At 43.6% G+C, this 27,443-nt stretch overlaps 1 protein-coding gene and 1 non-coding gene across 3 annotated transcripts; both read left to right on the forward strand.

The window, feature by feature from the left end:
• Positions 1-814: 814 nt before the first annotated feature.
• On the forward strand, positions 815-26,381 carry LOC135385444 (uncharacterized). Of its 2 annotated transcripts, none has more exons than XM_064614754.1 (7): positions 815-1,210; positions 1,540-1,593; positions 4,553-4,714; positions 4,797-4,904; positions 11,008-11,163; positions 14,909-14,982; positions 16,916-18,688. In XM_064614754.1, exons 1-7 carry the CDS (start codon positions 1,208-1,210, stop codon positions 16,929-16,931), a joined length of 573 nt encoding a protein of 190 aa, XP_064470824.1. In that variant the 5' UTR covers positions 815-1,207; the 3' UTR covers positions 16,932-18,688. The 2 variants fall into 2 exon arrangements, with proteins under 2 accessions (XP_064470824.1, XP_064470823.1); XM_064614753.1 differs by lacking the exon at positions 16,916-18,688 and adding an exon at positions 21,554-26,381 and having other exon boundaries at positions 820-1,210.
• Positions 3,287-3,358, forward strand: Trnac-gca (transfer RNA cysteine (anticodon GCA)). Its single transcript has one exon. It is a non-coding gene; the product is annotated as a tRNA-Cys (tRNA).
• Positions 26,382-27,443: the final 1,062 nt, after the last annotated feature.

Genomic DNA, 27,443 nt, shown 5'->3' on the forward strand with positions numbered 1-27,443 from the left:
CGACTGTGTGCCACTCGACATGTGATTTCCGAGGAGGTACCCGTAGCTGTTGGTACCGTAGCAGATTTTTCAAGTCTGAGGTGGGTGTTCTGCTGCAGTTTCTTGTTACTGATCCAATTTACAATAAAATGTTGTGTGTTAGCAACAATACACTTGTCAGAGGTGCAGTATCACTTTCCATTTGTAACATTCTGAAAGCCTGCACATAAATGGACCAGGTGTTTAATTAGGAGCCACTCGAGAAAGCAGCTCAAACCTGGCTCGTTAAGCAGTGCAGGGTATCTTGCCATTTTTGAGGAAAGTATCTTTGATGCCCGGTGAAGGTGCTGGTATTGCCAATGTATGGTATGCAAATGAAATGAGCTGTGCACTTAAAATTATTCGACAATATGTCATAATTGTAACAGGATAGTCATGTCAGAAATAGCAGACTACTGTCCGAGATGCCAGAGGATGATGCAAGATTGGATATGCATATGCGTGATTTTGCACTCCTCTTATTCCTCAAACATTTTTGTGCACGCTGATGTACTAGTGAAGTGGAAATAATATTCATGGTCGCCTAGGTAACCTGGCAACTGAGCTATTCAGCCAACAGCAGAATCTGGAGCATTTAATGCGAGACAATGAGGCAAGTCGCAAAAAATTTAGGGAATTCCTGGAGTATAAATATCCTACATCTCAAAAGAAGTGACAGGGCGCTGACAAGCTGGTGCATGATGAGAGAGGCGGTCTCTCCCTCCCCGTCTCGGGTACCGCCTCTCTCATCCTACATCTCAGTCAAGAGTTACCATGTGAAACGACCTTCATTATATCAGACTGAAATGCAAAGCAAATAGTTTTCTTCCCTTTTTTTATTTTCTTTCATTCAGTTTTCACTGCATCACAGGTAATCGAAAATTTCTATTCAGCAAGGTTTCCCGGCCAAGTTTTCCCAAACGACAACTGCATTTTTCGAGCTTCTCAGTCACTGTATGGACGACCGCAATATTCGCAAAAGGCGCTCGAGCCACGAGCCTCCTGCTGCTGGTCACCTTGCTGTCGGCCTCGTTGCGGCACCTGTCGTCGCCTCGGCACGTCGCACTTTGTCACGACTTTATTGTATAGAGGGGTACCGGGGGCTGTCTTCACGTCTCAAAATTGTGTGCAGGAAGAACTTAAATCTTGCGAATGTTGGGCTGCGTATGCAACGCGTCTGGATGAAAGAATGGTAAGGAAGATATGATTGCAATCTTGAAGATTGAAGTGAACTGTGGAAATGCTTGAGATCGTATGACACTGAAAGAAGAAAGCCACTGAAAAGGTTAGCCAGCTGTAGGACTCGAACCCATATCTTCTGGATTGCCGTATGACGCATTTGCGTGCTTGAATTTTGAAGCATCGCGCACTGAAAGGTGCTTGCACACAGACTTCGGCACTTTCGACTTGTCAAGCTGTACGTGGGCGTAAACCTTGCAGCAGCGCGCGGCGACTTGCATGTAGCGTTTGTAAGCATGTAACCATTTCAGCACATGTAATCGCGATTCTTCCTTCCTCCAGGACACTTCCCACATAAATGACAGAATGATTGCGGAACTCCTTCAAGGGGACGAAGTAAGTACGCCACAAAGAAGAAATTCTGAGCTCTCTAGTGAAGTACTGAATGTGGACAGTTCAGTGTGATTCCTCAGTTCGTTCTTGTCAAAATCAGCGCGGCCTGACAACAGCGCATCAGTATGCACACTGACCACCTCGAACGAGTTACGAATGTTTGAAATGCACTAGCAACCATTTTCCTTGCTTTAAATATTCCGTGTACTTTCGTGCACTCGTACCGAGTTGAGCTTGCAAACATTGCAAGATGTCGCGCAACTGTGCATGGTGACAGTCATAACAAGGAACTGACATGCGGCGAGGCAGAAGGTGACCTCTGACATCACGAAGCTATTTGAAAATGAGATGTCAGAGAGATTTGCTTTTTCTCATTTGCTTCTGCACTGCAGAAATAATGTTATGACTTGGTTTGAGAGCAAACTTCAAGGAGCTATCGCTGTATATTAGGAATTGATGCAGTTATCAGTACTGTGTGACTTGTACACACATGCTCCCGAGGCTTAGTGTGTTATTTGCATGCAAGCTGTGCACCCTATATCATCTCTATATTCTCACACACACAAGATAAAATATAAAATACGTGTATGCTGAAACCATGGCCCACTTGCACAAACATTGAGGAAATTCCTCAGTGGCATCCTCAGTAGTTTCGGTATATTTTTGGACATGACACTACTACTTTACTGCTGTCCTCAACTACATTTTTTCGTAGAGCTCCGGCAAAGCTACTGAGGATGGCACTGAGGGATGCCTTCAATGTTTGTGCAAGCAGGCCCAGGCTGTTTCATAGTACTACTAGCCCCAGGGACTGCTGCACAGTCTGTCCAGTAGCAGAAGTATAAGGCAGGCTCATGGATTTGCCAGCAACACACTAAGAAACAATGCCTAGGTGTAAACAACGAGAATTGGTCGAGGCAGACCACAATTAGGGACGACACAGACGAGTGAGCCTCAGACGCCCAGACCAGAGATCAGAGGACCCAGGCTTGATTCCTGGCGTCAGCACCTCTTTTCCCTGGGTTGTTTGAATTCATTAATTTCTGGGCGTTTGAGGCTTGCTTGTCTGTGTTGTCCTAAATCTTGCGCAGGGCCAGAAAAGCGTCCGAATTCTTTCCGAACCGAATTCGGGACTGAACTTTTTTCGGAGAACAGAATTCCGGGCCGAGTTCGACCGATCTGGCCAAGCCAGATTCCTCCTCCGCAATGGGAAGTGACGCCAACCGAAAAAGTAGAAGCATCCAATGGCTATTCAGCCGGAAGGAGAACCATAGCAACGATGACGTAGCAATCAGGTCGACTGTTGCCGTGTGTGTCTTCTACCCCTATGAATGCCGGGATTATCTAATTGAGCTGGATTGCTGAAAGGCAATGTTTCCCAAGGCCAGAAGTCTTCGGCCAAAATTCAGGGTGCATTTCGGTAGCATGCGGTAACGCACCGAAAAAAGTTCGCTCCCGATTTCAGTCCGGACAGTTTTTCGTGGCATGCGGTTCAGCCATAATTGTGGTCTGCCTCGACCAGTTCTCGGTGTTCACGTCTTGTACAAATCGCCCTGCCGCGTGTCTGAATGAGATAGTGAGTGAGCAATATGTAAGTGTGAATGGACATAGCGTGGTTGGTTGGCTGCCCCCCCCCCCTCCTTCCCCCTGTACCTGAAGCACTCAACGGCTCAAACTGCAACTGTTGAAACTGCGTGCTGGTGTGATGTAGCGGTTAGCATATCTGACCGCAGATCAGAAGACCCAGGTTCGATTCCTGGCATCAGCACCTCTTTTCCCTGAGTTGTTTGAGTTCGTTAATGCCTAGGCTCGGTTAACGAGTGTTGAAACTTAATTGAAGTGAGCAATTCAGATTAAAGTTTACACCAACCAAATGACGGACACCTCGGAAGGGAGAGTGAATAAGCAGCTGAAAATTCAAATGGAAGAAAGAATACGGTTGTTGTTAATCGATGGCAGTTTTCAGAGGATCTTGATACGTAGTTTCAGGAACACTGCATGCGCTCTGCTTCAGTTACAATAACCAGTTTAGGTTAACTGGAAGCAGGGCCGGCAATAGGTGGGGGGCAAGTAAGGCGACCGCCTTCAGCCCAGCGCTTGCATAGACCCCGCACACCCCTGCACCGTCCCTGACTGGAAGTGCAATTCGGAGCTTGGTGTCGACACATCTCTCGTGAGGTTATATCCGTCAGAGGCTTTTCTGAGGAGAGGTACACAAAGTTCTCCTCCCTGCATCGCAGTCTCATTTTGATTTTGTTTTCGCTGTTTACTTTGTACAGCTATATCTATGTTTTTTTTTATCGCTCGACCCATGTCGTACACCAATGCTTTTTTTTTTTTAACAATGGAAAATTTGGTGTGTTGGCGACATGTAATTGAACAATCGAATAATGCATACAGGTGACCGATGCGAACGAGACAGAAAAGAAAGAGCAGTAGAGGATGGCACTTTATGAGAATTTATGTGAAAGGGAAGGCTAAAAAAACACTCCTTATTTATGACCATATAGCATCATGCCGTGCTGTGAAGCACACCTCCAGGTGCTGACTCTACAGTGATCGTAGTTGACATTTTTATGTAATTGTGTCTTACTTTGCTCATGCAGTATGTATTTATAATGTAAATAACTAGCAATGACTGCATTCATACAGGTTATTAATACTATTTATCAGATTAGTGAGCAGATACGATAAGTACTCAGTACAGTGGAACCCCTCTGTAGTGAACCTGCATATGGTGAGGATATGGATGTAATGAAGCAAACCTGTGGTCCTGATGCGTTGAAACCCCAGTTTTTAACTACTGATGTAGTGAAGGTACAGATATAGTGAATTTTTTTAGTGGTCCAACCAACTTCATTATGGAGAGGTTCTACTGTACATAACAACTAAATGCAGTCATTTCAAAGCACAAAATAATATTTTTTCATTAACTCATTCTATGCTGGTGTGCTTTGAACAGGAGTATGAGTTTATCAACATGGCACAGTGTGGCACAGCGGGCATCTCTCCCGAAGTAGATGTTGAGATTGCCCTAGCTGTTGAAAGGGCCCTTGAAAGTGATGGCTCTGGCATAATTCTTTACGACACCAGGGAACATTCACCTCATCTAGACATACCAACTGTAAGTATGTTTTACAGTTATGCTGTACAAGTGTGGCTCAAATTTCTGATTTCGTTTCTGCTGTCCCGTCAAATGTGTTCAGCGACCCACAAGTGCCCCTGCCCAAAACAGCCCTTGTGATGTCACAAATGATGAAGTCCTTGCGAGGGTTCTCCAGGCCTTGGAGAATGAAGGTAGCTCTGAAGAGGAGGTGCGTAAAAATTTGACTGTCTGGGATTGTATCTTGATCGAACAAATGCTTTACCAGCAGTGCATGAAAGGCTTTCATGTGGCTGTGCAAGAGCCGTCACAAAGGTGATCGTGCTTCTAGAAGCTATGCCAGTACTATACCCCAGATACTCACACAGTGATGCAGGTTTCAAGCACCTGTATCATGTACATGTACTGTACATGGCTACATGTACTGAAATTGGCTTTTAATGTGGGCAGTAGAAGTAGCAAAAGGGTGTTCAAGAGCTAGTGTAGTGAAACTTGAGCATTTTCACAAGTTTTATGATATTGCAACATGTTCACTTGAAGTGAAGAACACAAAAATCTAATTTAGCTTATTTAAGTGCACACGTCATCCTGGCATCGTGGGCTTCAAATGTCTGAATCATTCCCAAATAATGGTATGTCTCAGTTATCGACATTTCTTCCTCTTTTATAGAGGAGAAGAAACTTTGCAAGAAACACTAGTGTAAACAGCAAGATGCTATGACGATGACAGTGAAAGACAGCATTACCAAAGCAGTGAATCCAACAATGCATGCTCATGCCACAAGTCACGTAGAGCACTTTTCAACAGTGAAGTTATGCATATAAGTAAACCCCAGAAAACTTTAAGACGTCAAAACAGGAAAAACTTCGAGATGAGCGAGGTTTCGAGTTAAGCAAACAGCGAAAATTTTGTTGCCACAATGTTACCACAATGCACTATGTTAAGAAACATTTAAAACAAAGCACTTCAATGCAACGCATGAGATGCTCCTCCCCGCATGTCACTACTGAAGGCACACTCGACGATTTCAGTGTCACTCGTTTCACCACTTACTGGAACACCGCCGTCGTAAAGCACATAGTCCTCGATGTTCAAGTCCTCTAAGCCACTCTCCCCACAACATGCGAGGTGCATCACGTAGTTGCGTAATTCATCACAGCCACTGAACTCATCTGCTGGCTCCGGTACAGCAGTGGAAGACGAGAAACCCGCATGAACGAAACAGTTCATGATAGGTGCTTGATGGGCTTGCTGCCAGGCCTTTGATAAGTGCCACCTACCGCTCCAAAGTCAGGGACTTGCATGTGCATTGCTCAGCCATCACATCAGATGCCGGTGAAGAACAAAACGAAACTGAGATGCTCAGACGAATGCAGTGGAGGAGGAGGAGTGACATTGGGTGGAAAGGGGAGTGCGGTCTGCCTGCCACAGCTGGTGGCATGTTGAAAGGATGAGAGTGAGTAACTAGGACTGACCTAGCCTGGGGGACCGAAGAATGCATGTTATCAGCAGTAGGTACGGTAACCTACCGGTGATGAATTATGAGATATCCGTACTCTGGCAAAAAAAAAAAAAGCTTGGACTTAAAAGGGCCCAAATACATAGGAAGCATTGGGACAAAGATTGAGACTCAAAAAAGCATTCGAGATAGCCAATATTTCGAGATAAGTGAGTTCGAGTTAACGAGGGTGTACCGTAGTATGATGGGTGGCAGGTTATCTGCATAAACCACAAACATGAATGCTTATGTTAGCTCTCTGAACTAAACCTCGTGCGCAAATACTCACCTGTTTGAAATTTCATTGTAACGTTTCCCAATTACGACAAACGAAACAAGAAAATAAAATCTTGTCATCATTTGAACATCCCATTCAGTCAAGTGCTGTTAAATTCACAGCAACAGGCTGCACTGCCTTCACCATATGGGAGAGAGCTCATGCAAGATAAAGCCACATGTAGTTCCAGTGTGGTCCCTACTTTGCTTCGCAGTAGGGAATTATTTTTTTTATTTTTTTTATTTATTTATGAATACTGCAGGCTCCTGGCCCAAGTAGGAGTGGAAAAACTAAAGAAAAAAACATTGCATTTGTAATAATCATATGTCGAGACAGCACAGATATTAAATAAACAATACAGAGTCCGTATAATATATGCAGAGCAGCCATAGCCATAGGATACCAGCCACACACGATAACCACCAACTACGTTAAGAAGTATTCTCTTGGCAAGGCGTTCCATTCGTCAACAGTTTTAGGAAAATATGAATGCTTGAAGGATTGAGTTCTGCAGAAAAATGGTTCAAGTTTATGTATGTGTGTAGATCGCAGTGGTCGGCTTTGCCTTTGTGAAATGTAATCATCAGGATTTAAAAGAAGTTTGCGGTTATAGAGCATGTGCAAGAATCTCAGCCTATGTTCTTTCCTTCTTTCCGCTAACGTCGAAAGCCCCGACCTAGCAAGAAGTTCAGAAACCGAGCGTCTCCGATCATGAGAATTGTGCACAAAGCGAATGGCAAGGCGTTGAACCCTTTCGAGCTTTGCAATATATCAACTTTAGTACATATATGGATCCCAAACTATTGACGCATATTCTAGTTTTGGTCTAATGAGTGTTTTATATGCATTTAGTGTTACATCAGTCGGTGCTTCCTTAAGTTTCCGACGCATAAAGTACAGCTTTCTTAATGCCTTTGAACATATCTTTTCATTATGGCTCGTAAATAAATTATCTTACAATTATTACATAGCTTATCTACATAGCTTGGAATTATCTACATAGCTTGTTCATAGAGCCCTGGTATAATTGCAGTTTATTGACAATATTTCTTGGAAGAGGTTTCCTCGTTTGCAGCTGAGTTCGAATGAACTTGAAGTAGACACGGGAAGATGATAGCTTTAAAGGGGCGCTGAAGTGCAAAAAGTTTTTCTCGTGGAGTGTGATAGTTTTCTTTTTCTTTCTTTTTTTTTTCTTAGCACTTATTGAGAGCAGTTCTAATGCATGTGCGACTGCTGGGATTAGCCCGTGACACAATTACTAAAATAAGTATACAAGCAACATCTAATGTCTTATGTTGCAAAAAAAGGAAACTGTTAATAATTAATGTTAATACATGTTAATAACTGTTCATACATAGGAAAGCCTTGTGACATGACACATGATAAAAAAAGAACTAGGACATACAAGACATTTTGAGCTCCATTTTAAAGGCGGAGGTCCGTAACTTCTGCCTAACGGATTGCCTTCCTTCGATTATCCAATAGTGGTCTTGCAGTTGGTGTAGACTCTCTTGTACTCCAGCGTGAGTCAAACTTTCATGTGTACGAAGTATAATTAACCGAGTGAACCAAGCTTCTGAGGCTGGAGGTAGCAGGATCGGGTGTTTGGCAGGTATGGGCAGATGGGCAGAATATTGAAGTCGTCCTGTAAGACGAAGGATACCTTCGTGATCTTTATACCAGCGGAAATTCTCAAGGCGTGGAGACTTCAGCGACAGGAATCTGCCTTGCGTCTTTTTAATCCAGAACTTCTCAGCTCTGCTCAGTTCCTCTGCCGTAAGAGGGCCTGCCTGTTTATGACCCATCAGATTCTGCACGTAGCGGAGAACGCCGTAACCCTAACGAGTCTGTTTGCTGTGCTGTATCGTTCTGGTGACACAAAACTCGGGGAAGCGGTGACTAATGCCGTATGTAGGATGTCCTCTACTTCCGCCTCTCCTTCAGGGCATGTGACTGGAAGTTCCGTGGTGAATGACCGAGGCCAGTCTTCTTGATGCTTCAGCCACACAGGGCCACACCTCCACAATGCACTGTCTCGTAGTTGGTACCCCGCGACACCTTGGGTTCGGAGATCAGCCGGATTGCTCTCGCTGGGACAATGCCTCCACTTGTCTGGGGACGTTAGTCCCTGTATCTCTTGAACACGGTTAGCGACGAAGGTTTTCCACCGCTTCACCAATCCTTTGATGCAATAGATGACTATGAAAGTTTCGCTCCAAGAAATGCAGTCAAACTCTATTTTAAACGACGTACACAGAAAACGGTATAATCGCGAAGCAAGGAGCGCAGCCATGAGTTCATACTTAGGTAAGGTCTGCTGCTTGATCGGAGCAACTCTGCTCTTGCTAACCATTATTGTTATTGAGCTTGAGTATTCAACATGTCCTTGTGTTGTTGCTGAGACAGGTACCAGATTTTATGTGCCTCTGTTCTTTCTCAACTCATTACTGATTCGCAGCCCTTCTTCTTCATTGATGTGTATTGTGTGTAGCTTGAGTAAGTCACTCTGTAAGTGCCTGAAGGGTCATTGAAGTGGGTTACCCTTACTGAAGTTCAACCTCTTCAGTAAGTTTATTGTTATTACTCTACTGCACCACTGCAAGTGGCATTATGTAGAGGAGAGGGTACATAAGTATCACAATATATACACTGAACAAGAAATACAAATCAGTACAGGGATGATTGTCACAAATAATCTGAAAGACTATTCACAAAAGAAGGGTTAGAACAAGAAAGTACGAGGTCACGTTGGAGTCCATTCAATTCTTCTATTGTTTTAACAAAAAAGAATTCTTAAACAGGGACGTTCGAGAAGTATAAGCCTTAATCTTTAACGGATGATCCAAACGTGGAGAAATAAAATTAGGCGGCAGTAAATAATTGTGTCGTGGAATACCTGATTGATTAAAAAAGATATCACGAAGAAGTTTTCAAGCGAGCCTCCATCCTGAGTCTTTCAAATGGGGCCCATCCCAGAATAGCTTTCAAGTCAGTAGATTGTGTGTTCCTTGAATAGTTTAAAACAAAACGCGTATCTTGATTTCAGAGGGGTCCCACATTGGGCTAGCATATTCTAAGATTGGGCAGACATATGACTGGTATACTAATTCCTTGATATCTTTGGGTGCAGTCTTAAAATTTCATCTCATAAACTAGCTTTAGAAACAATCGCAGCTACATGTTTTTCCCATTTCAAATTCCAATCAATTATGACACCTAAATATTTGTAATACTCAACAGTTTGAAGGACTTTGCCATTCAATTCATAGTTTAGGACATGTATGGAGTGCGTGAAAGCAATAGCAATAAGTTCACGCTCTTCATACCCTGACTTGGCTTTGGCTTGACTTGGCCTTGTTTGTTCAAGACTAAAAATTACTCTCAAAGGCAGATCGAGCCACTGCAGCCCAATATATTGTTTGTCATACAAAATTGAAAGTTCTCTGTGTTCTTTTAGCACAGTCTGTATTTCATCAAAACTGAAACTCTGTCAACTGTGTTCAGGTGTCATAGTGAGTTTTAGAAGCGTATTGTTGTTGGTATAACAGCTGTGACTGTTGCATGACCGGTAACGAGTAAAGGGTTTATGTAGGAAACAGTGTTTGAGTCCAGTGCTAACCAACTAACAATCAGGTGGACCACGTCTCCACACCAACACAAAGAGTTTATGTGCTGGTGCTTCTGGGTCTTGTTCAGGATCTGGTGCTAGTCTGAGCTTCAGGTCTGGTGACATCACGAGTCTGGTTCTCGTGAGATCACCGACTATCCTTGCGTTTGCTGACCAAGAGCGAGGGAGGCTCCGCCTCCTGGATGCGAACCAATAGGAGGACATGGTGTGCAGGCACGTCCCAAGCCTCTGCTCTCGCCTAAGAGATGGCGCAGCGTTACCGTTGGTTCGCATGTCGCAAGGCTTCTGCCATGGCTCCAATCTAACCAACTGCTGAACGAGGCTTAGACAGGAGTGTAGCTACCATTATTTCGCCTGCCGCAAAGCTTCTGCCATGGCGCACCAATCTAACCATCGGCTTCGCCGTCCGTCAACATGGGAACGAGGCCAAGCGGGAGTCGCGTGTACGCCGGTTAACGGAGATTGGTGCGCCATGGCAGAAGCCTTGCGGCATGCAAAACAGCGGCACCTGCTGGTTAACGGACGGCGATGCAGTTGGTTAGATTGGTGCGCCATGGCGGAAGCCTTGCGGCAGGCAAAACAGCGGCAGCTGCTGGTTAACGGACGACGATGCAGTTGGTTAGATTGGTGCGCCATGGCAGAAGCCTTGCGACATGCGAAACAGCGGTAACGCTGTGCCTTCTCTTAGGCGAGAGCAGAGGCTTGGGATGTGCCTGTCCCCGCGTCCTCCTATTGGTCCGCATCCAGCAGGCGGAGCCTCCCTCTCTCTTGGTCAGCAAACACAAGGATAGTCGGATCATCTATCCGTGTCCACTACAATTGGCTTTCATATAATTGCATGTGTCCAAATTAACCCTGCATCAGCTCATATACAGTGGTTCCCATCACATGTGTCAACATTTTCCCCTAGGACTGCACCGTCCTACGAGAACGTGCCCCTTCTCCAGCAGATAACCAGCAATCACTCTTAGGTGACTTGTTCTTGATTGACGAGGAAGCCAATTTCCAACGTCCAGGAACACCACCACCACCTTCTTGGCTGATGGGTCAGACGTCTTCCCCTTTTGTGAGTTGATGCACCAACTTTGTGTTACACTCTTTGCTATGTACAGTCATGTCTCGATTATCCGGACACCTCGGGAGTCGTCGCTTTTTGTCCGGATAAAGAATTACCGGATAACTGGACCAAGCAAACTTTTGGGGGAAACTGCAAAATTTGAGAGACTTTACTCTTTATAGCTCCAGAAAAGAAAAGAAGGAAAAGATCGTTACTTAAAAAAAATCGTGCGAAGTCGGCTGCTTGAAATTACAGTGGACTCTCGTTAATTCGAACTCGAGGAGGCCGAGGTATTTGTTAGAATAAACCGGAGTTCGAACTAACGGGAGACGCTCTCCTGGAAGGGGGCTTGGGCGCAGAGAGCGCATGCAGATGTGTCGCGAAGCACTTCGAGTCGTGTTTTACGTTCGCGGTACCGGCGTCACTTCAAGACGCATTTATATTGGCATAATTCAAATCGTTACTGCTGCCGAACTCTGCCGCTACCGTTGTTACGTTCCCGTTATGTTCCCGATGCCGAACTGATGTTACGGCAGAGAAAACTCCCAGAGCGTCGCGGCCATTACGACTTTGAAGGAAATACAGGACTTATATGCTCGCAAGAATTCACTTACAGAAATTATGAAGCAAATTAGGGCTGAAAGCAGTCAGTATTTCGTTCTTGCAACTGTTTCCTTTAGCGGGACGGTTAGCATCGCTTTTGATTCGGACACAAGTTCAAGCGTGGCATCCGCATTTTTCTCGGAAGAAAAATGTCGCACAGTCATATCAGGCGCCGATGCTACGTCACATGCACTTGGTAAAGGCACTGGTTCGTGAGACAGGTTCGCGGCTTTGGTCCTCTGAATCTTCGTCACTACACACCCCACGGTCCTCCGGTCTAGTTTGGTCTAGTTTGGCTGGCGCACACGGCGTCGACGATGTCCGTGTCAGTTAAGAGCCCAGTCTCCACGCTGTCGTCTCTGCTGGCATGGTGCAAGTTAGGGAAATAAACGATGACAGTGAACGGGTTGTAGAACGATATTGACAGTCGCGAAGTCCTAAAAATGAATGATGGCACACGAACACACCTCCTCCACCCTTGACGGCCTCAAGAGGAAGAGAGACAAAGAGGAGAGGGACAAAGGGAGAATGCAAGCGTTCGCGTAAATTCCTTGCTGTTGTGAAGAGGAGAGAGCGTCCTTGAACAGCCCAAAATGCGGAAAGAGGACGGGAAGCGTACGGAAGGTCAACAACCAGGGAGATATGAGGCGCTGTGACCCATTCCTGTCTGACGCGCGAGCGCTGTTGGTTCGAATTATGCGGTGTATACGCTCGTCTGTTTGAATTACCGGGAGTGTCTCACCACTGAAATACATGTGGTTTGGACGGGAGTCGCATGAGAGTTCGCATTATCCGGAGGTTCGAATTAAGCGATTTCGAATTAACAAGATTCTGCTGTAGTAGGCACGCGTAGGACAGAATTTTGGTCACAGCCACGGCACCCGCTGCATCACCCTGCTGTTCAAAGAAGAGAAATCTGTGAAAGTTTGTCCCGCGCATATGTTTGTGTCTTTTTGCAAATGTCTTTGGCACACGATGCTTTCAGACGGCCTGGACAATGACGTTCCCATGTGGATTTCTTGCGCCCGGTGGGTGCTGTTCCGCTTATCGTCTACCATCTGTACTCTGTGCCCGCACACAGCAAAAGGTAGTGACGTCTCAAGAAAGTGGAGTCAAACAGTACAGAATGCCCCCGTAAGATGTGATCCTTTTCCAGAATAATTCGAACAGAGCACATGTCAGGGACAGACGACGTTGACACTTTTCCGGATAAGCGAATCAGAATGACCTAGGTCCTGGTAGATTGTTCCCCGTACTTGCTATCCGGATCCGGATAAGGAATTCCGGATAACCGAGACAAAATCCAATGGTAGCACGTTCGCTCCGGGTAATGTAGTCCGGATATCTGAACTCCGGATAAGTGAGACATGACTGTATATCCATAATTTCTACAGTTTCTTGCATAATTTGTGCGCTTGCATGACCATACATCTGACAACTCTATTTTTTCATGCATATATGCATGAAAAAGGTGAAAAATGTATGCAGTCCCAAATGGTTTATGAAACAATTTCCGCTTTAAACCACTTACGTACAATGTGGTTCAAAGTGGTTTCAAGTGGAAATTGTTTCATAAACCACTTGTAACTGCCAAAAATTTTTCACCTGGGTATTTATCGTAATTTCACGCATATAAGCCGCACCGCAGATAAGCCGCAAGACCCGTTTTTAGGAACGTTTTGAAAATTTTTGGGCAGATAAGCCGCACTCGCATGTAAGCTGCGGGCAATACGACGCGACTGATTTGTGCGACACCCCCGTCCCCCACTCCTTCCTGCTGTCCTCTCTCCATCTTTCCACGTCTGTACACTGCTCATAGCCACAGTTGCTTTGCGGCGCAAACACGCTATAAAAAAAAAAAATGTGCGACAACGGAGACCATAGAGAAGGCCGTAAACCCTGTGGCCCATACTCCGGGGTCTGCATGGTGTACAACGAAGGAGGTGAGTTCTAGTGTTCTACCAAGGTCGGATTGTGCCCTTGTTGCATGTTTTTTATGGATCGATGGGTCAGTGGCCTTCCAGAAGACACGAATCACTGTCACCACTTTCGTTAAAGCTGCTTGGGGAAAGGCACCCGGAAGGTCAGTCAATTCTAAGTTGGACGCGCCCCTGTTATGCGTTGTTCGTGCATTGGCAGGCTGGTGCTGTTCCAGAGACACTGTCGGCCCTTTCGTTAAAACCAGGGCATGGGGAAAATACCAGGGCAAAATTGTCATCAGATTAAGGCGCGCTGGTGGATAAGCTGCAGAGCGCCTGTGAGAAATAAAAATTGCACACAAGCCGCAGCTAGTACGCGTGAAATTACGGTAACGCACCGCTGAGGTGAATGGCTACGGCACCCAACAACTGTGGCGAACCCACTGAATATGAGAAGGGAGAATGGACTCTCCAGTAACAAAGAGAGTAGGAAGTCACTGAAAAGGTTAGCCAGCTGCAGGACTCTAACCCACATCTTCTGGATTACTAAGTAAGGCTGGCCTTTTCAGTGACTTCCTACTCTCTTCGTTCAGTGATCTTAGGCATGTGAGGTTTTGTGTCTTCGGTGTTTCAGCCTCAGGACACCAAATTCCGTCGAGCTCTCAAGTAAATTGTCCACTCAGTCCTCCCTCCCGAGAGAACCAGGAATATCCAGGTTCCCTAGGCTAGGGAACAATATGATTGGTTGACAGTGAAATGATCGCACAGTCATTTGGGAACTTTATGTCTGTGGCCCTTTATCATGTATGAGGACTGTACCGGTTCTCTGGACACATTGCACGATGAGTAATGACTAACTTTGATATCATTCTGGCTCAATGGAATTTCCACTAATCGCTAACTCTTACATTCAAGACTTGTTCCAATATAATAGTGTACTAAAAAGAGTAAACTAGTAGCATGATAGCATAAAAAGAGAAATCAAAATAAAAGTTGTCTACCAGCACATGGATAATGTTTGTTAATTCAAAATTCATGGATATCATATTTTAAAGCTTCATTTCTGATATCCATGTTCAACTACAGCCATTTGAATCACATTTTGACCTGCTTAAAACTTTACACTTTGGATGTGGGTGCTTTTGTGTCCATCTGTGACACCACCTGTGTCCATTTGCGCTGGTCGGGGCCTAGTTGCAAATCTCTGCATGATCCTGTCTGTTTTGCTTCAGGAAGAGAAGCCAGATGATGAACTGGAGCAGTGTGCCATATGCCGTGAAAGGTTCAGTGAATGTGACAGCCTACAGTAAGTAGCAGCTTCAGTAATGATATCCTGGGTGGAAGTGCTGCACCAATTGTGACACGCTGCACCGTGTTGCTTTTCCTGTGCAAACGTGCACCTGGGTGTGCAGACCTGTGCCAAAATGTCATCAGCCTCTGGGCGGATTGATTTTACCGGTCATGATTTTACCAAATGCACAACAGGTCTCGCAAGTTCGACCCTCTAGCTGACAATCCCAAACAGCATGTTGGAAACACAGCCACACATCCAACACAATCGAATGTTGGTTAAGACAAGCCACTTTTTCTGCCCTGTTATAGCTTCGACGTCCCTGTGATGGTATTTCTGGTCATCTTCTCATCATTGTTTCAGAACATCAATCTATAGCATGGTGCTCTCTAACAGTTCAGCAATATTGAGACTTATAGAATTACCGTATTTACTCGCATAATTTGCGCACTTTTTTTTTACCGAAAAATGACGCGAAGGTTGGGGGTGCGCAAATTACGCGAGGCATTAACAAGCCGACTTGAAAGATGTGCAAAATCTGTTAAAAGATGGTCCTTTAGGTGAATAATACAATACAATCTCGGTGATAGGAATCTCACGGGGTAGCGGAAGACATTCGTATCGTCCGAAATTCGTTTAAAAAAATTACACCATAATAAAAATTTAGGCAAGAAAATAGACAGTGACTGTTCATTTTCTATAACTGTCAGTCAAAGAAGGCGGTCGTAAGGATTTTCTCTCTTCGTTTTTGGCTGGTGCTGTAAAAATTTCCACGCTTTTTCTAAAGCGAGCTTCTCCTAAAGCACGCATGCGTTAGGTGAAGCCAGCTTGCGGAATGCTGACGCGTATGTTGCCGCAAGAAGTTTTCCTGATATGTTCCCTCCACGTGTTCTGGTCGTTCTTTCCTAAGCCAGCGCGATGTCACACAGCTTCCTGGTTTATTGTAGTGAGGGGATAAAAGGTCAAAACAGAGATAAGATTCCATACCGGGTAATCCCTTTGATCTTATCTCCTCCACCAAGGGAGAGTCTTTGCTTGCATTAGGCAGCATGATGTAGGGAATTCATGGTGAGGATCTCCCTCCTGTTTCGAAAGAAGGAGCAGCACGCCCCGTGACGTGAGAGCGTCAGGGGGGAACGACCTCTGTTGCGCACGAAAGTAGGAGTGCGCAAATTATGTGAGTTTTTATTTTCAAAACTTTTTTTAGTGAAAAAGTGGGGTTGCGCAAATTATGCGATGGCGCAAATTACGCGAGTAAATACGGTAGCTTTTGTTCATCATTGCATGCTATGTCGAGAATCACCAATGACCATGGGCATACCCAAGACTTTTTCCAGGGGGAGGGGGGGGAGGTAAAGTGTGCAACCCAGTCACCTGTTTTCTTGGAGACGGACGCTGCAGACTGTGTGGGTGTTCAGAGGTTCATATTAAATCTGAGAAAAATCATGATGACCTTTGAATAAAGAATGAACACTTTTGACAAGTGACCTTGAAGCTCTAGGAGGGTACGACCCCCTTGCCTCCGCTCTGTACACCCATGCCAGTGACATTCTCAAACAGAGCTACTCAAACAACGACCTCACTTCACTGTCTTGTCAACGAAGTGTGAAGGAAACACACAGAGAAAGTGAAGTGGAGCCATTCCACTTTTAAAGCGAAGAATTCTCAGTCTGGAGGCTTTAAAAGTAACTTACTAGAAAGCACATCAAGAGCGACACTATCTTCGCACGATCCATTGTCAAATTCCATTCCTTGCACATCGGGAAAGGTTGCTACGCATCTTTATCTGGCAATGTTTCTGGATTAACTAGTAGCGAAAAAATTTCAGTGCAGAAGGAAAAAGCTTGTTTACATTGCTTCTGAGGTACAACATTTCCGAACTGCAGCTGTAGATGAGCCCACTTCGCCAGAGTGCTTTTTTTCTCCTTCTTTTTTTGCATTATGATAGACGGGACTCAACCTGAGAAGCCAAGACCCAACAACTTTATATGCATGCCCACCTGTTCAGAAACACAAAATATCTCATAGTTTTGGACACACAACCACTGGCATCTGTATCGAAGATGAACTCTGCAAGCCTCCAAAAGAATGTCTGTTGTGCTTCTGTAGTGATGGACCAGACGTAATTGAAGCTTGAAGGGTAAGATCAAGAAAAATTATGCCTGGAGATGCTTCAGAGTTCTGAGTGTAGCTTGCACGAGATGGATAACGGACTTGAAGCCTAGTTTATAGTCTTGAGACTTGATACTTGGTATGTGGCATGATCCTTTTTAATTTCATCTGTAACTGGACAAAAATGCAACGTACTCTCCCTGACACATCACAGTTACTGCTATATGTCTCTTCATACGTGCTCTAAAACACCATGCTCCAAAAGTTCAGGCTCCGCTTCCACCCCTGTGATATTAAACTCTCTACATTCTTGCAAAGTGTATTACAAATTTTGTGGTACCAAATACCAAGCTGAGGAAAAAAAGAACAAGTGTCTAGTTCTCACCGTTGAGAGACAGAATTTGTGACCTTTTAAATTGGAATGTGAATTGAATGTACAGTGATGTCTGCAGAAGGCCATTCCATTCTGGAGATGCTGTAGGTAGGAATGATTCAGCAAAGGCGTTTGTGCATGATTTGGGCATATTTTCTTTTGCTCTGTGGTGACATCTAGCCGGAATGTGTGAAGAGGCAGTAAGGAATTGATAACAATATTATGGAACTGCCTGCCCGGATCCCTAAACATTAACCTGTGTTGCACACGTTTCTTGTGTATTTACCATATTTACCTGCATAATTAAAGCCTTCTCATAAATAAAGTCTCTTCAACTTGACTGCCAAACTGTCAATCCTTGCATGGGTATCTAATGCACAATCATGAGCCATTGTCTCAAGCCGAGGACCACCTCGGTGCAAAATCTGGTGAAAACTGAGAAGGCAATATGGCCACAATGGCAGGTCATAGCTGTGGATCGTACTTGTACGAAGTTACAGATAAAAGCATATGTAGCAACATTAAAGGGGTTGTCAAACCATTTCTGAAATTTTGAGGAAATCACATTGTAAATATTGATTTATGTGTATTTAACATGCACATAAAAATGTTATGTGTCTGCAATAGCACGTTACAAAGCAATTGCACTCCGAAGATCACCCGCTGCGTGAGCCCCACCCATTTTCATAGTGACACAAAGGAAGTACATAGTTTCTCGTTTCCATGATGACATCGGCACTTGCACGGATAAAAGATTGTTTCCCATTTGTCTACTGATGCCTGTCAGCACTGTTCGGTGTTACCATCGACGGCGGCTTGAAAAGATGGCAGTGCTAAGAACCAACCGTCACAGTGGAAAAACTGTACAAAGAAGGAATGTGGGGCTTTGCATACCAAATTCATGGACTACAACATATGAAACGGAGCCATACAAAGAGTGGGCTGCATGTGGTTTCTGATCACCTTTAATTCATGACAGATCTATACATAAAGATGCTTCCCAGATAGGTTATCAACAAGTAATGTTCAGTAGCTGTTGATAAGGCATCGTCAGAGTTAAATGCATGACATATGATAGCTTGTTCCATTCTTCAGTGGTTTAAGGAAAAACAGAATATTTAAACTGGCTTGTACTATCACATATGGGAATTAGTATGCATCCATGAGAGTGTCTGGATGTCCTCGAACTCCCTGTGGCCAAAAACCTGGTTTGTTAAAATAAAGGGGAAGCATGGATCTTAGTCTTGCTTGTCAATGATGCTGTTGTAGAGATGGAAGATTGGATCTATATAACATTTCTGTCTTCAATGTGGATCTACCATACTTGTCATAGACCAAGTGTAGTGCTAATTTCTGAATTTGCTCAATTTTCTCAGTGTCATTTTTTTTTGTAAGGGATCCCCATGTAATGCTGACATATTCCAGAGCAGTCTTGGGGAAAGTTACGTGTACAGTTATTCTGAGCAAACAGTCACTAGTTAGTTACTTCACACTTTCCTAATTGTCAAGCACTCAAGTCCAATACTTTTATTCCAAACTCTGCACCTAGTGGAGATGTCTGGTACATACATTGCACCTGAGCAGTAGCTGTTGCAGAAAGTTTGTGTCAGTTTGTCCCACTGTACTGAAAAACGTCCCTACCCACACTGAACAACCACTTCACTGCCGCAGAATACCAGATACTATACCCAGACTTGTAAAAAAAAACTCCAACTTTGAAACTTTCTTGGTGCTCAATGCAATTAGATGAAAATAAAGCTATATCATCTGGCTTCTACCCATACTTGTCAAATTTTTGTTATCACAGGAAAGTCCCTTAGGGCCCTGCTGATAAAATCAATAAAGTACTGCGCTTCGACTGCTTCCCTTCCACCTGTCAAGTTCTTCCAGTTAACAACGTCACATCAAGGCTTTCAAATGACAAAGTAGTCATTGTCGTGACACATATAGTTTCTGAATAGTGGCGATGACTGCGTTCCTTTCGCAAATATCAGTTTCTTCAGCACTGCACATACAGTTACGTGGGTCAGGAATACTGATGGGAAACAGGTGGTACGAGGAAATGGGAACTGGTTTCGAAATTCTAGAGAAAAACATGAGATTTGAAGGGAAACTAATTAAAGTAAAGTAAGTAAGGGAAAGTAGTTACTGAAGCAGTTACAGTTAAACATTGCTCTCTAAGGGAGAGTAACTGCTCCAGAGCAGGGCGGACAATAGTTTCATGTGCCGCCGGTATTGATTGAATATTTGTATTCTTTAGATGCATTCTAAGGACATCTAGCTTTTGGCGAGCTCGTGAGCAGAAGCTGTTAGGAAGGTGCGTTAATTACGCGAGTCAATATGGTATGGTGTCAATATGGTAGTATTTGGTGTTGCAAATATTTGCTGCATGTTACATGCTTAGAGAGATCTGTTCCTTTTGTCCAACTCTCAGAGCTGTCAGGGAACGTGAAGTCAATTGCTCACATCTAAAGCACACACCTTGCTCAATCATTAAGGCCCTCGGTTTTCTGCGATTCCGTGAAATTTCGCAGAATTCAGAATTAATCGCGGAATCCTCCATTTGGCGCAGAATTTCACAGAATCCCTTATTTTTCGGGGTGTGCTGATATTCGAGTTCTTGAATTCGAATCGAATATCAATGACTCGAAGTATATTCGATTCGTGAGTCGAATACCCAATATTCGGGTTTCCAGATATTCGAACTATTCGCCGAATACATACAACACATCCCAAGAGTGTGCATCACATGACGCTTCCCTGCATGAGGTGAAGTCTGCTCTACAAAATTGAAGCCTGCTTTACGAAATTGTCCATGCTGCAGGACAAACACAGACAGGTTGTAGTTAGCTTAAGATAACGTTAGCCCAAGTTTATTGTGCATACTTTGCCTGAGGAAGGGGCGGCCTCCCTCCTGTGTGCAGTTTAGCGCTGGCAGTGGGGGATTTTGATTTGATACCATGTATGTAATGCTGAGCCACAATAGTGCTTTGAATCTGTAATTTTATAAAATATTTTTTGTTCCCTCACTATCCAAGAAAATAAAGAGTTTCCTGTTTCAAGCAACCATAGACTGCTCGCCACGGAAAATTTCGGAATATACAAGTCGGTGCCGCGGAATTTTGAATTTGCCGCAGCAGAAAATCGAGGGCCTTATCAATCATTATACTCACTAATTTAATGGCAGCAAGGCTGGCAAGGTGACCGCACTAGTTCATGATTAGACCCTGAAGTTTTCGGGTTTTATATTTTTCCAAATTCGGGGGGTAGAAATCGGGTCAATAAATTGATGTCGAAAATTCATGCAAATTCGGGCAGAAAAATTACCATCAGACTAATTTCGGGGAGAGATTATTTGCATTATACGCATTATTGTAGAATAAACGTTCACTGTACCGTTTATCCAGAGTGCCAGGAGTCAGGGGCAGTCGCATATTTTGTGAGAAACTAGTATGTCGATGCCTTGAGGTGCCTAGCCTAGGTGCAGTTTTGCAGGTAGAAATCGGGTTTAACCCTAGATAGGTGAACCTCAATTCGGTGTGCGAATTCGGGGAAAAATCGGGTTTAACTCTAAAACATCAGGGTCTATTCATGATCATGCATGCTTGTGTGGAAGGATGTTGTAGACTATGTTTCCCGGGAAGTGAAAGACTTGCTCCATACTTACTGGGTGCAAAGAGTTGATATGTAAGTGCTGGCTTTCCATCAGAGAGCATTTCCACCCTGCAGTTGTGGACCGAAGAACCCCTATCACTGATGCAATCAGTTCGTACCATTTGCGACGTTCTGCCAAAGAAGTGGCTTTTTAGTGACCCTGCATGGTCACATGTGAAACATGCGGAGATATGTATGGCCCTCGAACTCAAAGCGCTTCTTACATGATTTAGCGATGTGAGAAGTCTAAATGCTGCTGTCAATGGCGTCAGGAATGGAGGTTTTAGGATAAGCACGATATGACTGTAATACGTTTTGTAATCCATAGTTTAGATCTGCAGTGCTCTCTTTATTAATTTTGTCTTCATTGTAAACCCTGTACTTTATCTTAGGTAGCCCTGTAGCTTGCGTAATGCCAAGTCTCATGACAACACACTGTCATTTCAGGCAAGTGAGGTGCGGCCACTTGTTTCATCCAACGTGTATTGGCCCCTGGCGGAGGCAGCAGGAAACGTGCCCGGTGTGCCGTGCTGGAATTTAAACTCTGAACTGAATACTCAAGCACGTTTGTGAAATTGGTGCACGTCCTTCCTGCACAAGGCTTACGCTCTTCCAACATCTGCCTCGCAAGAAGCATTTCAATGCACACTTCCCAAAATGTGCTTTCTCAATATGTCAGCTTTATTTCCTATAGTTTTGTTACGATGGGCAAGACATGTCCTTAATATGATTTTTTAAGATAAGTGGGTATGAAGGTCATAGAGAGCTAATTTTGTTGATTTTCTCTGCAGTGATTGTAAGTTTGCATGGCGATTTGCTTTGCCTGACAATTATGAATATAGATAGGTTATCACTATACCTGGTGGAATGGACGCAAAAGAACTTGAAGAAATAGTTTGGCGGTCTTAATGTTCACGGTACATGCTGTGCATCCTGCTTTTGCAATAATGTAATTTCAAATTTAACAAATCTGCAGCTGACAATTTGTGAGGCAAGGTAAGCTAAACAGTTTCACATGCCCACCTTCCTATGTATACCTCTAATCCCTCCAATCCCTCTAACCTTTTATGTGAATTAAATATCAGTTTCACATTGCAACATTTGAATAGCCTACTGTTGAAAGTTTACCGGTAAAATATAAGTGTTAAAGGGCAGGCAGAGGGTAGAATGGTCTTCGCACTGGGAACTTACTGGAGCTAGCTTAGTTTTACCTCTTTGTCTGCTTCTAGGACGAAATGCGCACTGTATACCTTATGGGCTTAGAAAAAAAGTACTGAATTGCAATTAGTATTAATTTGTAAACAGGGCAGTTTAAATCAAATGGGTACATCCAACCTTACTTGACATATTCAGGTGCATTACATTCAATAGCACTGTGTTAAGATCATGTTCTGATCACTACTGTCGAGAAGCGTAATTACTTATGCATTATAGATCGCAAAAGCTTTCTCGTGGTGGAGCAGTGTGCATGACAACTTGCCTTTATATAGTACTTAGTTTTATTGAACGACCTTCATACCCTCTTTCCACTGAGCTCCAGTGTTGCAAAGAAGCAATATCAAAGTTTGGGAATATTTTACATTGACTCAAATCACCTGCGTGATGCATATCATTCTCATCTGCTATTCCAAAGTTGTGCATGATGCTGCAGATCCTGGTTGCTCTCGTGAATGAATGAATTTTTTTTTTCTTGTTGCAGATATAAACTGGCACTTACACAGTATGATATATTTTGGTAGGACACACCATTTATGTTTTGTAACTGGAAAGTCAATGCAGTTTCTGGAGTACGTAAACTGCGGCCTCTGTCATGTGGAACATGCAAAAAATTTTTTTTTCTGAAATTTGTGACTGCATCTTAATTGGAATTAACGTTACTTTTACTGAGCTCCTTGAAACATTGCAATTCAGTATTTCACAGTGCACAATTATTCAAATACCATGAATACTTTACCACAGGTTTATATGGGACAGCAGAATATACTCTGGGCTATATACTATATATCCAACCAACTGGGCAATATACTATATCCAACGTAAACAACGAGAGATGGGTTCTAACACCCAGAAATTAATAAATTCAAACAACTCGAGGGGAAAAGAGGTGCTGATGCCAGGAATCGATCAGAAGACCTGGGCTCGATTCCTGGCGTCAGCACCTCTTTTTCCTGAGTTGTTTGAATCTTATACAAGTCTGTCACAAGTTTCATGCAAGAACTAAATGAAGTTTGTGACACATACCCTACCATGTATGCAATAGTTTCAGCTTAGGCTGGATCAGACTGTGGGGGAGAAGCAAAGTAATGTACTTTGGTTTTGTGCCAAAATTGTCCTACTGTAATTTCTAGTCATTTTGGTGCACTTTCCCAGAACTGTTACACGTTAGATTTTGGGGACAACCATAAGTAAGTGGGTTTGTACCTCAGTCAGTTGGCATGCTGGTTCAGTACAGTATGTACATGTTTTTTTTTATTAATCACAGATGTCTTATAAAAAGATATGAGAGCATCGTAGATGTCGGTTTTGCCGTTGAGTTTATATGGCTAGATGGACATCCTCTCAAAGAGAGTAGTATGTAACTTCTGGATGACTAAATACCTAAAATTTGTTAACGCTTTCGGGCTAAAGTGAAATATCAGAATGGGGAACACTCCTCGTTGAAAGCCATGCTATCTTTTAAAAATCGTGAAACGAACATGTGCGCCGAAGTTTGCTATGCAAATGAGCCAGAACCAAAACCTTGTACCTCAGGAGTGCGTGTCCTTCTCTGGGGCACAAAGTGGCTGATCTGGTCAGCAGGTCGACACATGCTCTGACAATCCGTTGCTCCGAAGCACATGGCCTTCTGGCATGGAATGAGTGCTGTCCTCCCTGCGCTCCCGATATGTGCAGCTTTGGTTTCGACTCATTTGCATAGCAATATTGGGCGATGGATATTTAAAGTTAGAAAGGCTTCCAGCGATTGTCTCCCATTCTGTTGTCCCATTTTTGCAGGAAAGCACCTACTTAAATGCGCAAATTTATTTATTTTAGGGAATTGTTCATCTAGTGTACATACTCTCTTCGAGAGAATGTCTACCTGGCCGCATAACTCACCTGCAAAAATGGTACAGTCAAACTCCTTTACAACGAAACTCAGGGGACAGCAAAAAAAATTCGCAGTAAAGGTATTTTCGTTAAAAAGGATGTCTATTATTGGACCTATAGGCTCCAGCGGGACCGCAAAAAAAATTTGCTGTAGTGGTATTTTCGTTAAAAAGGTGTTCGCTACAAAGGAGTTTGACTGTATGTATTCTGCTCGAATGGCTTTTTATTGAAAATCTGTAACAAATGAAGGAGACAGCATGCATGCCAATGAAGCAGTTTTTCTTTCGTAAAGATTGTGTTGTATTTTGGAAGTACCTGACTTCCAGTTGCCCACTGTCTGGTTTGAGTGCATATTAATCGTCCTTCCAATGATTTGATTCTTCATGTATGCTCACGTTTGCATCTCTCTATGAAGCAGGAAACTGTAGAGCACGTTAGTTCAGTGAGACAAAGAATGCAAAGAAGTCAGCTCTGGCACACAGACTTACCCAAATGAGGTACTTGTTTGTGTCCCTCCTTGATTCGTTGCATTCCTGGTGTGCTCTGAACCACCTTCTACTATATTTACACGGGTTCGGAGTTTTTGATTGACGATCATATCATGAGAGCTCATATCAGTGTATCTTATTGTGTAAGGACGTTTCAAGTGTCAAAATATGTTACGAGTGTGAGCATTTAATTCCTTGAGCTGTAGTCATGTTTGCGAGCACATCATGTGCAACTTACTTTTGTTACAGCCCCTTGGCTACTTATCCCCTGAACTCTCAGAATGCATATTTGTTAAGGCACACACAGATTAATATGAAGTAAAGTTCGATTCATAGAGTATTTATGAGGAAAAATTGTTGAGTGGTTCGCAGAAGTATCAATAGTGTCTGCGAACAGAAGCACATGTTCTATTTACTGTTTTAGACACACAACAGCATACAGAGTGTATAGGCGTCTAGCAAATCGTTTACAGCAGGAAGTACAGTTCAGTATTCATAGGGATAAGTATAATGTATGTTTACACAGTACATCGTAGTAACATAGTTGTGAAGAAACATGGAGATCCAGTGTTTTTTCTGTCGTGTGTGATGGGCATTCACTTGTATCAGAGTAATTTTGAGGTGCAGCATGCTTTCACATGCACCTCCCCTATAGGTTTAGGACTCATGATGCAGGCTAGTTTGAAAGTGTAATCTTTGTGATGCACTACCTGCTGGTGCACTGCACATACTTTTATTTACCCCCTATTCTGCGAGCTCATGTTGATCATTGCTTCGAACTGGCCGCAAGTGCCGAAGAAAACCTCCTCTCGTTGACCAATCCAAGCTTTGGAATATTTGTACCTGTCAGTAGTTGCATTTTTCTCTTACTCAACTACATTTTAAACTTTGCTGTTCAAAATATATTTGTTATTTTTGCATCCCTTGCATCTGAATCATTGAGGCATTTGATAAAGTGGATGTTGGGCTGTGACTGCATTGATTATGCAGCTAACTAGCACCTCTCTCCATTGCATGGAATCTCCTTTTTATTGTTAACGTGTGGAAGGAAAGATTGTTTTTTACTGCCGGAAGGTAAGAACCCTGAACGAAGAGAACATGAGGGGATAGGTCATCTTCTCGTTTATCCATACTCGTGAGTAGAACTCAGGACAAGTGCTCACTATTTATGTGATCATAAGGGGAATGTGTTCTATGAACTCCAGTTATGTCCTCTCAGTTCAGTACTGTGTCCCTTGCTCTGTGTAAATCAAGTGACACAACTGTTGTGCCAAATTATATGTCGTGTGTTATGCAAGTACAATGGAGATTAGTGATTGTGGGTGGTGAACCATACTGACTCAAGCACTGTTTGTCCTGGGTCGTAATGCCGTGACAGAACTGTAGACTGACAAAATGATAGCATTCTCCTATCATGTAAGAATAGGAATAAAAACGAGCCAAAGCATTACTAGTTGGGTTAGAGCTCTTTTTGTCAACATCAAAAGTGCTGGTATGTAGACTTCCAGTATTTGTTTCATGGTATATAGAGGGTTGGCAAATGCACAGAGAACACATCACTGTTTCCCTGGTCGATTGTTTTTGCTGTCATGCACTGCTACCTATATGGTTTGGTAGGTTTAACATTTGTCAGGTCTTCAAGGTTGCGAGGTTTATTTGTACTGATGGAGCAATCGAAATAAAGTCCATGACGCAACAGAGTAGAAGATGGCTAATTTGTATGGGTCCAAGGATGTCATGATGTAACTGGGTAAACTGTGGATGAGGTCCATGTGTCTGTTGTCCTGTACTCAACCTACTGCCCTTTTGTGCCATGTCATTCTTGGATGTTAATGTATGTATCTGTTAATGTGAAGACTCATTAACAATGGAACTTATGCAGAGCAGTTTATTGATTTACTTTTTGACTGAAAGTATTTAGATGCAGGAGTGTTTCTTAGTACTAAGGCAAGGCAGCACTTGAGAGACGCTTCCACTAGCGGAATGGGGTAGTTGATACATCGTTTGCTTGTTGGTACAAAGGTCATGTTGGAGTCTGGAAGGTGTTGGATTGGAATCCCACCATCGACTATGTTGTCCCAGGTCTTTCACTGAGCTTCCTGGCAGCCACCAGGCGGGCGTCTGCACCAGTTCCCCCTGAAGGAGTGCCAGGACCCATTCTAAGTCCCTGCCTGGTCCCAGAATCCTTCCTCCTGTCCTCTCTCCATCTGTCCACATCATGGCCACATTCGTTTCGCGGTGCTCACGCGGAGTTAAGCACATACTACCAAGGGTCTGGACATATTCGCTAAATTCCTAGGGCTATGATGGTTTGCCGTGATATGGAAAGCCTGCCAAACACTATTATTTATGTTCCTTATTGACATTGTTAAGGTGCTGAAGAGACAGAATAGGTAAAGTGTAGGGATGTGCCAACCGAATCCTCAAATCCTAGGCAGGGATTCGAGATTTGTGAATACGGATCTCAGTGCCCAAAATGACGAATCGAATCATTCAAATCCACCAACCACGTTTGTTTGTGTCTTTTTCAAACTGGCGCCTCCAGAGCCAGCCGAAAGCCTCATTGGCCGACAGGCGTTTTCTTGTTCGTTTACATAGCTCTGGACCACGATCTACTAGATTATAGCATCCATGTCTTACGGGCCCCTTCCCAGCACTGCGTTTGGAGGCTAGCGGTGGTGCTACTCATCGGCCCGGTTATCGCTTCCTCAATTTCTAGAGAACTGCGCTTTAGCTTACCTTTTTATTTTTGAACAAGTGAG

The sequence above is a fragment of the Ornithodoros turicata genome, chromosome 2, assembly GCF_037126465.1.
Source record: "Ornithodoros turicata isolate Travis chromosome 2, ASM3712646v1, whole genome shotgun sequence".
In the NCBI taxonomy this organism is placed as follows: Eukaryota; Metazoa; Arthropoda; class Arachnida; order Ixodida; family Argasidae; genus Ornithodoros; species Ornithodoros turicata.